Source organism: Quercus lobata, chromosome 10 (assembly GCF_001633185.2).
Source record: "Quercus lobata isolate SW786 chromosome 10, ValleyOak3.0 Primary Assembly, whole genome shotgun sequence".
Classification (NCBI taxonomy): Eukaryota; Viridiplantae; Streptophyta; class Magnoliopsida; order Fagales; family Fagaceae; genus Quercus; species Quercus lobata.
Genome location: NC_044913.1, coordinates 54,926,417 through 54,941,464, shown reverse-complemented (window position 1 = coordinate 54,941,464; position 15,048 = coordinate 54,926,417). Strand labels below are relative to the sequence as shown.

At 43.8% G+C, this 15,048-nt stretch overlaps 1 protein-coding gene across 1 annotated transcript; it reads right to left on the bottom strand.

Annotated features, from left to right (window-relative positions):
* Positions 1-9,226: 9,226 nt before the first annotated feature.
* LOC115965002 lies at positions 9,227-10,243 on the bottom strand. Its single transcript, XM_031084215.1, has 2 exons — positions 10,073-10,243; positions 9,227-9,874 (listed from the first exon to the last, which is right to left on the bottom strand). Exons 1-2 carry the CDS (start codon positions 10,241-10,243, stop codon positions 9,227-9,229), a joined length of 819 nt encoding a protein of 272 aa, XP_030940075.1.
* Between the last annotated feature and the right edge of the window lie 4,805 nt (positions 10,244-15,048).

The window sequence follows — 15,048 nt, the reverse complement described above, 5'->3', positions numbered from 1 at the left end:
AAAAATATTGAGTGATAAGAAGTGAGTGATGGTATCAAACGGGATGAGATGTTTTAAGTGATAAGTGATAAATGATGAATGATAGAAATTGAGTGAGGAGTAATGAGTGACCAAAAAAAAAAAAATCCAAACAATCCCTTAGGATTTTTTTTTTTTTTTTTTTTACGGGTCGAGTATGGATAATATCCATACCCCTACCCAAAAAATTCGGATAATATCCATACCCTACCTGATTAAGCTCTACCCATTAAAAATCGGGTATTATCCGAAATATTTGGATCGAGTAGGATTGGGCCATCCCTGCTTGAAAACATAGAGTGATCGCTTTTAGTCCTTAAAAAGACATAAATTAATCAATTTTTAGTTCCTATGAAGTGAGGGTGTATCATTTTTAGTTTGGCCAGGGACTAAATGCAATCACTTTAAACTTCAGATACTAAAATTGCTCGTGAACTAAGCTTCACAATGTGTTTAAGCTGAAAATATAAAAGAAAATACTAACTGCACAAATAATTCAAAACTCATCAACTTTTTTTGTCTATTTCTCAACTAAGAATACTACCAATACAAAAATAAAAATAAGCGAATCATCGATTCCACAACATCCAAATTGTGAGCAGCAACACAAAAAACAATGAATACAGATTCTCAAATTCCATCTCCAAGTTCAAGTCTTTGTTTAATAATTACACAAAGAATTGGAAAAAAAAAAGAAAAAAAACAGAGAATGAGCTTTGCTTCCAGGCATCAATTTCATAATCCATGTCATCGGAGGCAACACCACGGTTGCGTGAAAACCTCTTAGGGTTTATGACCTTTCCTCTCTTACCCATTGCTACAAAGATTCAAAGAAGAAAAATTAATAAAATAAAATTAACAAAACCCCTATATCATAAATTCGTAGTTCCATTTATTTACATAGCTTAAAGGGGTTATTAAAAACAAGGTAATATGAATAGAAGAAAGGTATTACCTGAAGTGAAAGGTGGCGCAGAGAGTGAGAGAGAGTTTTATGGTTTGAAATAACAGAGTTCGTCAGAAGCAAAGGATAAAAGGAGATTGGTAATGTGTAGAGCGGTGGCTGTGGGTGGTGGTGGTGGTGATTTTTCGAATGAAGGAGAGACTGTGCAACGCGCGGAGGGTAGGAAACAAATGAAAGCAGAGGAGGAGAGGGGGGGAGGGGCTTAAGTTAATACATGAAAAACCAAAAAATAAAAATAAAAAGTGTTTAAAGACCTGGACAATTGGTTGGTTTGGCCGGGTTCGGATTCAGGTTCGACCTGCAATTAGGTCTAGGTCATATGCAATCCCTGCAATGTGACAGCTGGTCCAATGACATGATGCCAAATAATTAAAATAAGACACATCATCATCATCACCAATTACCATCCTTTAATTATAGAGTATGTAGGGTCGGTCTTTGGGGCCCAAGCCCAGCAAGTAAGTGATTTTGGCCCAAAGAACCCTAGACAATGAATTTGTAGAGAGCGTGTTACAAAACTAGGGCTTGACGAAGTGAACGTTAGTTAATTGTATGCCATGTAGCAGTTTGAACGTAAGAATATCTCCTTAATGTCCACAGGATACTCAGTCCGAGTAGACGTATGGGTGCACCTCTGGTTCTGATTAAAGACTATCGTATTCCTCTCTCTCTCTATATCCTTTTTCTTTTTTCCTTTCCGATTCTCTCTTCATGGGGATTTCCTTCTCTTATATAGCCTCCTTAAATTAACAAGAGCCTTACACTTGTTAACCATCTGGACCTTCACTTGAGTGCATGTCCTATTGGACATCTACCTTATCTTTCTGTGAGTTGCATTGGCCAATGTAACACTGTTCGTCTGTCTTCTCCACATTAATGCAGCTGGAAAAGTAGTTTCCTTGCATTTAATGCGGCAGTTGTGGTTTCCCCCTGGACGTCTTACACTTTCTTCCTTCTTCCTGCTTTGTGAGGCTCATCCAACTACCCACATTTGTTTGGGATGATTCTTCACTATGGATAGGGTGCACATTGGACCCGTATTTGGTACGTCTGAGGAGACATTCCTCCTCGGACGTCTTTTGAATAAGTTGGGCTCAACAGGGTTGGGCCGGAAGTCTTTTGGTGCCCCTTTTCCCCTTTGGTCATGGCTGGACTCCGTACGGGGCCCAAGGCCTATTGTTGACTTGGGAATTTTACCCCTACAATAGCCCTTCAAAATTAAGGCTCTTTCTCTCTTGTCCGAGGAGGAAAGGCAGGATTTTGACATTCATAGGATTATTTATTGCGGATTCCTGCTTCACCCGTGCGGAGATATGCTTCCCACGTGCCTCATTAATGCTGAAGGCGTTTAATGACCCATGAGGTGCTAATTATTGCGTTTAGCGGTTTTATATCCTTTCGATCTGACGGTTGAGTGCCAGATCAACGGTTGATATTATTTCCATTTCTCTAGGCGGGAGTATGTCTGTCTAGTTTCTCCCGGATATATAAGATTTTTTAAAGGCATTTCCTCCCCATTTTTTGACAAACACTCAAGCACCCAGAGCACTCCAGTACCTTCTCTTTCAAAGCGTTCAAGCCTTCGCAGTCATTCCCTTGAAGATTCCCGTCAAGTTTCTCACCCGTAAGTGCACATTTCTTCTCCGTTGCCTTTCCCGGCGCTCTTCCTTAAGTAAATCATCTTCGCGTTGTCTAGGATTAGGGGGATGGGTAAGTTTGAGAAAATGGTAGACTCTCCGGCCGGTATGGAAGGCTTCAGGGCAAAGTACCGTATTTCACCGGAAGTAGGTCTAGAGTATTGCCATTTGGAGGAAATTTTGATCAAGAGAAAGACGGGGCAGGTCGCCATTCCAATGATAGCCTTCGTGGAAGGAGGAATGACGATTCCAATGGGGAGGATAACTAGGGATTATTTGCATGGTCATAGGTTGGCCCCCTACCAGTGCGCCGCGAACATGTTCCGGATCCTAGGGTGCATAGATGCCTTGAACGATCAGATGAACCTCGGCCTTTCGTGGCACGACGTGGTTCATTTATATGAATGCCATAACCTCGACGACTCATATTACCTAAAGTCCAGGTCCGACGAGGTGAGGTTGATATCCTGCCTTCCCAAGTCCAACAAAGGCTTGAAGGACGACCTTTTGATCGTCTCCGGATCATGGCATGATGGTATTCACTGTCCGGTCAGGGCAGGAACAAAAGGTGGGGTATCGTAGAATTAGATTCCCTGGAGGGGACCTTAGTTTTGAGCTTTCCTTTCCTTTTTCAGTTTTAGTTTTGTTTATTTGCCTCCTCGGACTAACGTAACCCTTTCTATGGGCTTCGCAAACAAGGAGCGAACGTCTCCTCGGCTGAGCTTGGTCAACGTCCCAGCACTTAATTTTCTTCTAAGATCTGAGATTTTCGTGAGCGCGGACGGGCAACTGCGGGCCGCTCCTCTGATTTTGGACTATGTTCCCCTCTCACGATCTTTAGTGGAAGCTGGTCAAGCCATCAGGGCCGGTAGTCCAAGATTAGCACGCATTGACGTCTCCATACCGGGATTTCTCACTTCGAGAGACTTACCTCCCATCCAGCTGCTTGTTCAGCGTGTTCTTCCCGCAGCAGTTGTCCTTAAGGAAGAAACTGGTTCCTCGCAATCGTCCTTGGAGGATCAGATAGACCAATTCCACTTCGCCAAGGAGGGAGAGGTGTCGGCCAGGCCAGTAGAGCTTTCAGACTCCGATTCAAACCTAGATCGAGCCTCGGCAGCCCCCAATCTTGGTCTAGTAATTGCACAAGTTGATACCAGCCAAGAAATCGAGGAAGAAGGCATAGATCTGAAACCCAGGTCTGGTCTCAGGGGCCTCCTTTCCAACAGGAACAAAGGGCAGTCTTCTAAGGATGCCCCAAAGGAACAAACCACCTCCAAGGCTCCCCCTCCCCTTCCTCCCCTGTCCGACCCAGCACTACAGCCCATGCCCAATTTGAGGCGGAAGAGGCCTGTGGAGGAATTGGAGGAGGGTGAGGTCGGCCCTGAAAAGGCCAAGCATCAGAAGAAGGGCAAAGAGCCCAAGGAGAAGAGGACCAGGTCCGTTGACAGCCGAGACGAGGCTGCTATTCGGAGGGAACAACGGACCTGGTCGCCACGGCTCGAGTTGGATGACGCTCCCATCTCTTGGGACGCAACTCTCTGGGAAGCCTAGCAAGGACAGGCGTCATTCCTGGCCGAGGCCCTACAACAGCCCCTCCTTTTGCCTCGAGATGTGGAGGGTCTTTGGGCTACTCGGCAACCAAACCTTTTCATGTCGCTGAAGAGGGACATGGCTATGGTAAGTAAGATTTCTCTTATCTAGCTTTTTTATTCTGTATCTGTTTGTTCGTCATTCTTTTTTAATTTGGTCTCTATTTTTTGCATAGGTCACTCAACAAATTTTTGTTGCCGAGGAGTGGGCCAAGAAGGCTCGTGAGGACCTGCACAATGAGGCTCAGTCCCACCTCGCTGCTGAGAAGGCCGCTGGCACCCTTAAACTGGAAAAGGATCGCCTGAGCAGCGAGGTGAAGGAGGTGCAGAAGGGTCGCGCGAGTGCCGAGGCTGGACTTAAGAACGCCACTAAGCAAGCTGAGGATCTGCGCCAACAACTCCAACAGTCCGAGGCAAAACTCGTGACAAAGAAGCAGGCGGTCTCAGATCTCAGGGCCGAGCTAGCAAAGGTCAAGGAGGCAGCTCGCATGGCCAGGGAGGCGACCGAGAAAGCGGTGTCAGCCTCATATGATCGTGGTGTTAGGGACACCGAGATTAGGTTGACTAAAGAGGTGGCTGCCGTATGCAGGGATTACATCACTATGTCTTGGGGTGTAGCCTTGGATCGGGTGGCAATTCCAGTGGACTCCGATCTCCGGAAAACTGAGAATATCTTTTTCCCGGAAGATATTCGAGAGATTCCAGATTCGGCTGCTCCTGAGGAATCTCTTCCTGCGAAGGACCTAACTTCGGACTCCCATATGCCTGAAGCTGAGGGGACGCGACCGGCAACGAAGGATAAGTCTCCTGAGGATAGTCTCTCAATCAGGGATGTTGTCGCGCAAGCCAAGAAGGCTGTTCCGAGACCTCAGGCAGGAGATGTTCAACTTGAGCCTACTCAGGGTTAGGATTTAGGAAAGTATTGTAGGACTTTATCTTTAGCTGTTTTCTTTAATCCTTACATTTTGTACTATTAATGTATGTGAAAGAACACTTTTGGATTTCAATGAATGATGTCACTTTCCTTTAAATTTTGTTGCACTGATACATTTTCTGCTTTCATCATAAATGAATGTCTATTCTACCACTAACTGCCGAGAACCAAGCATGAATGAGTGAATGTGTAAAAAATGATAATTAATGTGTAAAAAATTATAGTCAATGATTAGGTAATTGGATTCTATCTAATACTTGGCAAAAATGACAGAATTGTTAATTTCCCCTAAGCCTGTGGTCCGAGGAGCTAGGCAGTACTTGGGTTCTGTTTAACACTTAGTGAAACTGATAAAATTGTTAATTTCCCCCAAGCCTGTGGTCCGAGGAGCCAGGCAGTACTTGGGTTCTGTTTAACACTTAATGAAAACGGCTTCAAGGTTAATTTCCCCTAAGCCTGTGGTCCGAGGAGCCAGGCAGTACTTGGGTTTTGTTTAACACTTAGAAAGACTGATAAAATTGTTAATTTCCCCCAAGCCTGTGGTCCGAGGAGCCAGGCAGTACTTGGGTTCTGTTTAACACTTAGCGAAACTGATAGAATTGTTAATTTCCCCCAAGCCTGTGGTCCGAGGAGCCAGGCAGTACTTGGGTTCTGTTTAACACTTAGTGAAAATGGCTGTACAGTAGTGGGGCGCCAAAAATTACGTCTTTCATTAATAACAGTACCTTTTCAGGTTATTTACATTCCAAGGACGGAACACTACATGTTCATCCAAATCTTCCAAAAAGTAGGCTCATATGCCGGCCATGGAGGTGATACGGTATGGGTCTTTCCAATTTGGTCCGAGTTTTCCCCACGCGGGGTTTCTCGCAGTAACCAGGACCTTCCTTAGTACCAGATCCCCGGGCGCCAATGGCCTTAGCTTCACCTTGGCATCGTAACCTTACTTGAGCTTTTGCTGATAGTATGCTAGGTGGACCATTGCGCTTTCCCTTCTTTCTTCGATGAGGTCCAAGCTTTTTTCCAGAAGTCCGTTGTTGGCAATGGGGCAAAAGGCAGTGGTCCTCTGTGTTGGGAAGTTTATCTCCAGTGGAATGACAACCTCGGCTCCGTAGGTCATCAAAAAGGCGGTTTCTCCCGTGGACCTGCGAGGTGTGGTGCGGTATGTCCACAAGACATGGGCCAACTCTTCAACCCACCTCCCTTTCGCGTCGTCTAACCTCTTTTTCAGCCCATTCATTATAGTTTTGTTGACGGCTTCCGCCTGTCCATTCCTTTATGGGTAAGCCGGTGTGGAGTATCTATTGGTAATTCCCAGCTCATTACAGTATCTTCTGAAGGTTTTGCTGTCAAACTGGAGGCCGTTGTCCGAGATCAGTGTGTGGGGGGTCTCGAACCTAGTGATGATATTTTTCCAAATAAACTTCTTGGCATCAACGTCCCTAATGTTTTCCAGTGCCTTAGCTTCGACCCATTTTGTGAAATAATCAGTGCCAACGAGAAGAAATCTCTTGTTCCCTGCTGCTTTGGGGAATGGTTCTAGGATGTCTAGGCCCCATTGTGCGAATGGCCAATGGCTGGACAGCGGGTTAAGTTTTTCACCTGGTTGGTGTATATTCGGGGCGAACCTTTGGCACTGGTCGCACTTCTTCACATATTCCAGCGCCTCTTTATGCATGCTCGGCCACCAGTAACTCAGCGTTATGGCCCTATGGGACAAGGACCTACCCCCCGCATGACTTCCGTAAATTCCTTTGTGTAATTCCTCCAGGATGAGTTTAGTAGCCTCTGGGTGCACACACAGCAAGTATGGCCCTGAGAACGAGCGCCTATACAGTTTGGAGTCCTCGGACAACCAGAATCGAGAAGCTTTCCTCCTGATTTTGTCGGCCTCGACCTTATCGTCTGGTAAGGTATCGTGCTTTAAGAATAGCACTAGAGGATCCATCCAGCTAGGTCCTGCCCTGATATTGTGGACCCGTATTCCATCGGCCTTCTCCGTTGTTAGGCGGTAGAGATCTTCTACTAAAATAACTTGAGGAAGTGGCTGAGCCGAGGAGGTGGCGAGCGTCGCGAAAGAATCAGCATGGGTGTTCCCACTCCTGGATACATACGCCAAATGGAAGTGATAGAAATGGGTCTGCAGGTGCTTAACTTGGACGAGATACTCCTGCATTCTTTCATCCTTCGCCTCTAGCTCCCCATTTACTTGTCCCACGATGAGTCTCGAATCCGAGAACATGTTTACGGATTTTCCACCCAATTTCCGGATCATTGACATTCCTTCCAATAGTGCCTCCTACTCGGCTTCGTTATTCGTGACGGAGAATCCAAGCCTCAACGACTTTTCGATGGTTATCCCTTCGGGGGAGACCAGAACTAGCCCCACCCCTGAGCCCCTTTGGTTGGCTGCGTCGTCGATGTGTGCTTTCCACCAATTGTGTTCTTGCTGAGAGATTGTGCTGATCAGTTTCCCATCAGGACTTAGTGATCCTGACCCTTCCTTTCCTTCTAGTGTGGTCTCCACAAATTCAGCTACTAGATCGGCGAGGACCTGACCTTTCACAGCGGTGCGTGGCATGTACCTAATGTCGAAGGCGTCAAGAATCGTTCACCCTTTTGCAATTCTGCCTGTGTAGTCGGCATTGTGAAGAATGGATCTCAATAGAAGTTAAGTTAGCACAACTACAGTGTGTGCCTAGAAATAGTGGGGAAGCTTTCGCGTGGCTTGTACGATGGCCAAAATGGCTTTTTCGAGGGGGAGATAACAGGTCTCTGCCTCGTGCAGTGATTTGCTCACGTAATAGACGGGCCATTGTGTGCCATTGTCTTCTCGGATTAGCACTGAGCTCACTGCATGAGAGGCTACTGCGATGTAGGCGAACAACACCTCGTCAGCATCGGGACTGGACATAATTGGTGGTCGGGCGAGGTATTCCTTGAGCTGTTGGAAAGCTACAGCACAGTCCTCAGTCCACTCGAAGCCCTTCCACTTGTGCAATAGGAGGAAGAAAGGCCTGCATCTGTCCGCTGAGTGGGAGATGAAACAGTTTAAAGCGGCAATCATGTCGGTGAGCTTCTGGACCTCTTTGGGATTCCGAAGAGGCTGCAGGCTATGGATAGCTCTTATTTGGTCAGGGTTAACTTCTATACCTCTGTGGGTCACCATGTAACCTAAGAATTTCCCTGATTCAACCCCAAATGAACATTTGGATGCGTTTAGTCACAGCTTGTACTTTCTCAGAATTCGAAAGATGTCCCCGAGATCTCTAACGTGGTTGGGCACTAATTTGCTTTTTACCACCATGTCATCTATATACACTTCAACGCTCTTACCCATCTGCTGTTCAAACATCCTGGTCATCATCCTTTGATAGGTCGATCCGGCATTCTTTAAGCAAAAGGGCATCACCTTATAGTGATAGTTTCCGACGAGGGTAACAAAAGCAGTTTTCTCTTGGTCCTCAGTAGCCAGGGGTATCTGATGATAGCCTTGGAAGGCGTCCAAAAAACTCATTCGAGGGTGTCCGACGGTCGAATCCACCAATCGGTCTATCTGCGGCATGGGGAAGGGATCCTTTGGACAGACCTTGTTTAGGTTCATGAAATCTACACAGACTCGTCATTTCCCATTCTTCTTTTTTACCACGATTGTGTTGGCTAACCATTTGGGGTAGAATACCTCCTTGATAGCCCCTGCTTTCTTCAATTTTATGACCTCCTCTTTCACGGCGTCTGTGTGTTCTTTCGACGGTCGCCGAGGAGGCTGCTTCTTAGGCGTTATAGCCAGGTTAACATTAAGATGATGGCAGATGAAATCTGGGTCGACCCCAGGGGCCTCGTAGGCGTCCCAAGAGAATACATCCACGTTCTGTCTGAGAAAATCAACTAGTGCTGACTTCTCTTGGGGCGATAACTTTGAGCCGAGCTGGAAAAACCTCTCTGGGTCTGATCCGACTAGTACTTTCTCCAGATCCTCGCAACTCACCTCCATAGCTGGTCCTCTGTTACCCGTCGCTGGGACCTGGGTCATTAATTACTATAAGCTGTTCTCGGCTGAGGTGGGGGGTTCACTATTTGGTCTTCATGAGATTACCGACACCATGCATTGCCTGGCCATCCCTTGGTTCCCAACTACTTCTTTCACTCGCCCCCCTGACGGATACTTCACTTTTTGGTGTAAAGTAGATGACACAGCCCCTAGTGCATGAAGCCACGGTCGGGCCACGATGGCCGTGTAGGGAGAGTAAGCATCTACTACAATGAAGTCTACGTCCACCACGTCTGAATCTGTTTGTACAGGCAGTCTAATCATGCCTTTCGGGGTGACAGTTTTTCCTTCAAAACTGACCAAAGGGGAGTCGTATGCTGACAGGTCCTCTGGCTTCAGGTTCAATCCTTTATACAAGTCAGGATACATTACTTCCACGGCGTTGCCTTGATCAACCAGCACTCTTTTCACGTCATAACCTCCAATTCTGAGCGTGACGACTAAGGCATCATCATGGGGTTGAAGGGTTCCTTGTTTGTCCTCATCCGAGAACTCGATTAAGGGCGTGGCAATTACTCTGGCTCTCTTGGATTCCCTGTTGTCCGGCTCAGTCGAGAACCTGCCCACTGACATTACTCTGAAAGGGTTGGAACCGGTCCTTCCAGGTGCAGCAAGAATGACATTTATTGTGCCAATGGGTGGCCTCAATGTACTTTGTCTGGTTTCAATATTTGACTGTTCCTGTCATCCTTCAGGGCGATGTAACAGATGCCTCAACTTCCCTTCTCGGACAAGCCGATCCAAATAGTTTTTTAGATTCCTGTAATCATCGGTGATGTGACCTGGCTCTTGGTGGTATGCGCAATACAGATTCTGATTACGTTTCGAGGGGTCACCTGCCATCCTGTTCGGCCATTGAAAGAACGGTTCGCCCTTTACCTTCTCTAGGATCTTGTGTAGTGGTTCTTGGAACACAGTATGGACCGCTGGTGCCCGAGTGGAACCAGATTGTTCTGAGTAATCTCTTCTCGGCCTGTTACTGTTGATAATGCAGTCCGACCTGAAGTCCCTTCTCTCCTGAGGGACAACCTTAGCTTTGCCCTTCCCCATTTACTGGTCTTCCTCAACCCTTTTGTACTTGTCAATTCTGTCCATGAGTTGGCGCACGTTGGTGACTGGCTTCCCAGTGAGGGACTTTCTTAAGCCATGCTCTATCGGCAGGCCCCTCTTGAATGTACTAATGACGACGTCATCGTAATTTCCTTCTATCTCATTATACATTTCCCAGTACCTGTCTGAGTAGGCCTTCAGTGTCTCCCCTTCCCACATGGACAAGGATAGTAGGGAATCTAGGGGCCGAGGGACTCTGCTGCTAGTAATGAAGTGGGAACCAAAAGCCTGTGTCAGCTGTTTAAAGGAATTTATGGAATTCGGCTTAAGGGCATCAAACCATTTTATCGCCATAGGTCCCAAGCTGGACGGAAACACCTTACACATTAACGCCTCGTCCCTGGAATGGATAGCCATCCTCTGATTAAACTGGCTTACATGCTCTACTGGGTCTGTCCGACCATTGTATATAGCAAAGGTTGGTTGATGGAACCACAGAGGAAGCTCTGCCCTTTCTATTCTACGCATGAAAGGCGATTGGGAGATGCGATCCAGGGCCTTGCTCATAGCATCGTTGGCCAGGCCTTGATAAGATGGGCTTTTGTGACCGCGTTTACGAGGTTGCTCTTCCTCATAGGAAAAAGTCTCGCTGGGAGGGGTTCTTGATCTTCGCCTATATTCATTGTTCTCCTCACTGCTAGTGTCCGAGCCGAGTGAAGAACGTTTTCGCTTTGCTCGGCACAGCTTTTTCTTCAGGTCATGAATTTCTCGCTGTAAGGCCTTGCAATTGTTTCGCTTATGGGATGCATGATCTTTTCCTTTCGAGCGACTTCTACTCGTGTGGGAGGTGTTCACACTACCCTCTCGCTGTTTGTCCTGGTTTTCTTTCTGTTGGAGATCCAAAAAATTGTTTTGCCATTGGGAATCTGCGTGTCCGGTTTGGCGCGGACCTGATCCTTCCATCTCTTAACAGTCCCACTTGTCGAGACATAAGTTCTCCCCACAGACGGTGCCAATTGTAGGGTTGGTCTTTAGGGCCCAGGCCCAGCAAGTAAGTGATTCTGGCCCAAAAAACCCTAGACAATGAATTTGTAGAGAGCGGGTTACAGAACTAGGGCTTGACGAAGTAAACGTTAGTTAATTGTATGCCATGCAGCAGTTTGAACGTAAGAATATCTCCTTAATGTCCACAGGATACTCAGTCCGAGAAGACGTATGGGTGCACCTCTGGTTCTGATTAAAGACTATCGTATTCCTCTCTCTCTCTATATCCTTTTTCTTTTTTCCTTTCCGATCCTCTCTTCATGAGGATTTCCTTCTCTTATATAGCCTCCTTAAATTAATAAGAGCCTTACACTTGTTAACCATCTGGATCTTCACTTGAGTGCATGTCCCATCGGACATCTATCTTATCTTTCTGTGAGTTGCATTGGCCAATGTAACATTGTTCGCCTGTCTTCTCCACATTAATGCGGCTGGAAAAGTAACTTCCTTACATTTAATGCGGCAGTTGTGGTTTCCCCTTGGACGTCTTACACTTTCTTCCTTCTTCCTGCTTTGTGAGGCTTATCCAACTACCCACATTTGTTTGGGATGATTCTTCACTATGGATAGGGTGCACATTGGACCTGTATTTGGTACGTCCGAAGAGACATTCCTCCTCAGACGTCTTTTGAATAAGTTGGGCTTAACAGGGTTGGGCCGGAAGTCTTTTGGTGCCCCTTTTCCCCCTTGGTCATGGCTGGACTCCGTACGGGACCCAAGGCCCATTGTTGACTTTAGAATTTTAACCCTACAGAGTAAAATACCATTTTTGGTTTTTAAATTTTATTGAAAATTTATTTTTTACCCCTAAATTTTTAAAAATTCTTTTTACTCATCCTAAAATTTGGTAAACAGTTTTTTTTTCTTTCTAATTTTAAAGAGTTTTTTAAGAGATAAAAATATAGATGAAAAAAACTTCTTTCAATAGTTTAATGATAATTTTTTTTTCTTTTTTTTTAATTAATTTTGAAGATATTAGTAAAATATTTTCAATAATATAGGAACCAAAAACAAACTTTTCAACAGTTTACAAATGAAAAAATAAATTTCTTAAAGTTTAAGGAGGAAAAACAAATTTTTAGTAAAGTTCAGGATCAAAAAAGGATTTTACCTTAAATTATATATTTCTCGAATTTTGGCTCTATTACTGATTTTGCGATTGAAAAATTTATTTCAAGCCACTATGGCTCACCTTTGTAAACATACACCAACTAGTGTCTAACAGACCTACTTTATGTACTTTACTTTTAAATATTAAATAAATTCTCCCTTTTCACTACACACATACACACACAAACCAAAAAAAAAAAAAAAGAGAGAGAGAAAGAAAGAATTGTATTAAGACAAGGTAAATGGAAGATGGAAAATTGGTTGGACCAAATGGGTTGATACACCAACAAATAAAAGTAGAAAACTCTAATATTTGGAATCGGTACAAAGAGAGGATGATGGAAGAAGAGAACTTACTTGATTGACATGGATCTTTGTTTCCAAAATCTCCTTAACTTCTCTTCTTCTTTAGTTTCTCCTTTGGTGGCTGCAAGCTTGGTAGTGAGGAGTAAGTCATGAATGTATTCCAAGTTTGAAACATCACGATATATATATATATATTGTGTAGTTTATTACAATGATTAAAAATGAATTTTTTTTAATTATCTTTTATGGGAAGAGATTAGGGTCATTTGGACATTGTGGATATTCATAGGAAAGAGTGAAAAGGACATTATAGTTTAGATAAATTGTTAGTGGTTAAATAGGATTAGGATACATATTGTGGAGGACGATCAGTCACCAGAACTATTAAAGTCAATTTAATTGGGCCTGTAGCCCATCCGAGGATGCAAATTTGTCCGAGGAGGTCCAAGTCAAATCGTAAGGGTAACTACACGAAAGAAATAGTGAATATCACGAAATGTGAGTTCAGTATTCGTCCGAGGACATAGTCTTCCTCGGCAACATGAGTCCGAGGACGATCAGGACGCCGTCTTGTTACAATCGTACCTCGGAACTATGTCACCACTAAAGGTGGGATAAGAGACCAAGGGTAAGAAAGAGAAGGCAAACAAATATCTATAACTACAGCTGCCTCCGCATTAATTGCCTTTCAACCAACTCTCTGGCCGCATTAATGTGGAGGTGATACCTGAACAGTGATGAAGCAGTCTTACAGTTACTCATATGAGGTTCCAGGAGGTGCTAGATGAGACAGAAAGAAATCCCCCGAACCTAACCTACACGTGTGCGGTGAAGATGGTACGAAAGGGACAGTATATAACATGAAAGAATAACTTGCGAAAAAGGGGGGACAGAAGATAAAAAAAGAAAAGGGAGACGAAAAGGATACTGAGAGAAAGGACTGAGAAATCGGAGAAACCTTAGAACTTTACTTGTTTCAAAGAGAGACCCATAATGACGTCAGTTCTAACCCGTCTATAACCGTGAGGGTGAATCGTTTTTCTTTCGAAGAGTTAATCTAGTTCTCAAACACCCACGCTTTACAAATTATATTGTTTGGGCCTTTGACGTACGAACCCAATACCCTTTTGGGATCGTTACGAATTGAGTCCTTACACATATGATTAGTGAAAATGAAATTTTTGCACGATAATCCAATTTTTTCTTTTTCTTTGAGATGATTGGCGAATCGGTGGAAGTAAAATGAAATTATATATTCCTTTTTTTTTTTTTTTTTTGCTGAATAAAAAATGGGGTCTTCGGTGTGGGCTTATCTATCCCACGCCACGTAATGGCAATGGGTAATACCACGTGTACCACACGGGCATTGCTGGAGTTATCGCTCGAACCGCTCCTCTCTGAGTGCAAAACGAGAACTCTTACCATCAAGTATTCAACCTCAAGTGACGTATATGTGTATATACAATAGCAAAATAATTTCACACACTTCCTTTTTCTTTTGTTTTGTACCATGTGATGTAGTTGCACATGGACCAATGGCAGCATCCACAGTAGTGGAGCCAAATTTTTAGCTTTTTAGCACTATAAAAAGTGAATTTATCTATTTTATCTTCTCACATCCAACAACAGTTGTTTTATTTTAGTTTTTAGCACAATAAAATAATATAAACACTATAATAAAATAATATTTCATTCAACCACCAAAACACAACCACATCCACCCCATAGAAATCGCTGCACAAAGACACAAAGAGATGAAAATTAGTGTGAATGTAGAGACAAGGAGAGAGGAAAAGTAGTGTAAACGCAAAATGAAATGCAAAAGAAAGAATAAAAAATAAGAAAAGTAGTGTGAACACAAAATAAAATAAAATAAAATAAAATAAATTTTTTTACCTTTCAGCTATCGTGTATAGCCAAAAATAACTGTGCACTGTAGTTATGGAGCCAAAAAATATTACTTTGGCTCTACTATTGCAATGTACATTTTGAGTTTTAGTGGTGCTAAAAATAGCTAGCTATATAGCTATTTAGCATCACTATTGCTAGTGCTCTCATCCACAGCAGTGGAGCTAAATTTTTAGCTTTTTAGTATTACAAAAAGTCACTTTATCTATTTTACCTTCTCACATCCAACAGTAGTGGTTTTATTTTAACTTTTAACATAATAAAATAATATAAATATTACAATATTATATTTTATTCAACCACTAAAATACAACCACATAGACACAAAGAGAGGAAAAGTAGTGTGAGCGTAGAGACAAGGAGAGAGGAAAAGTAGTTTTAACGCAAAATGAAATGCTAAAGAAAGAATAAAAAATAACAAAAGTAGTGTGAACGCA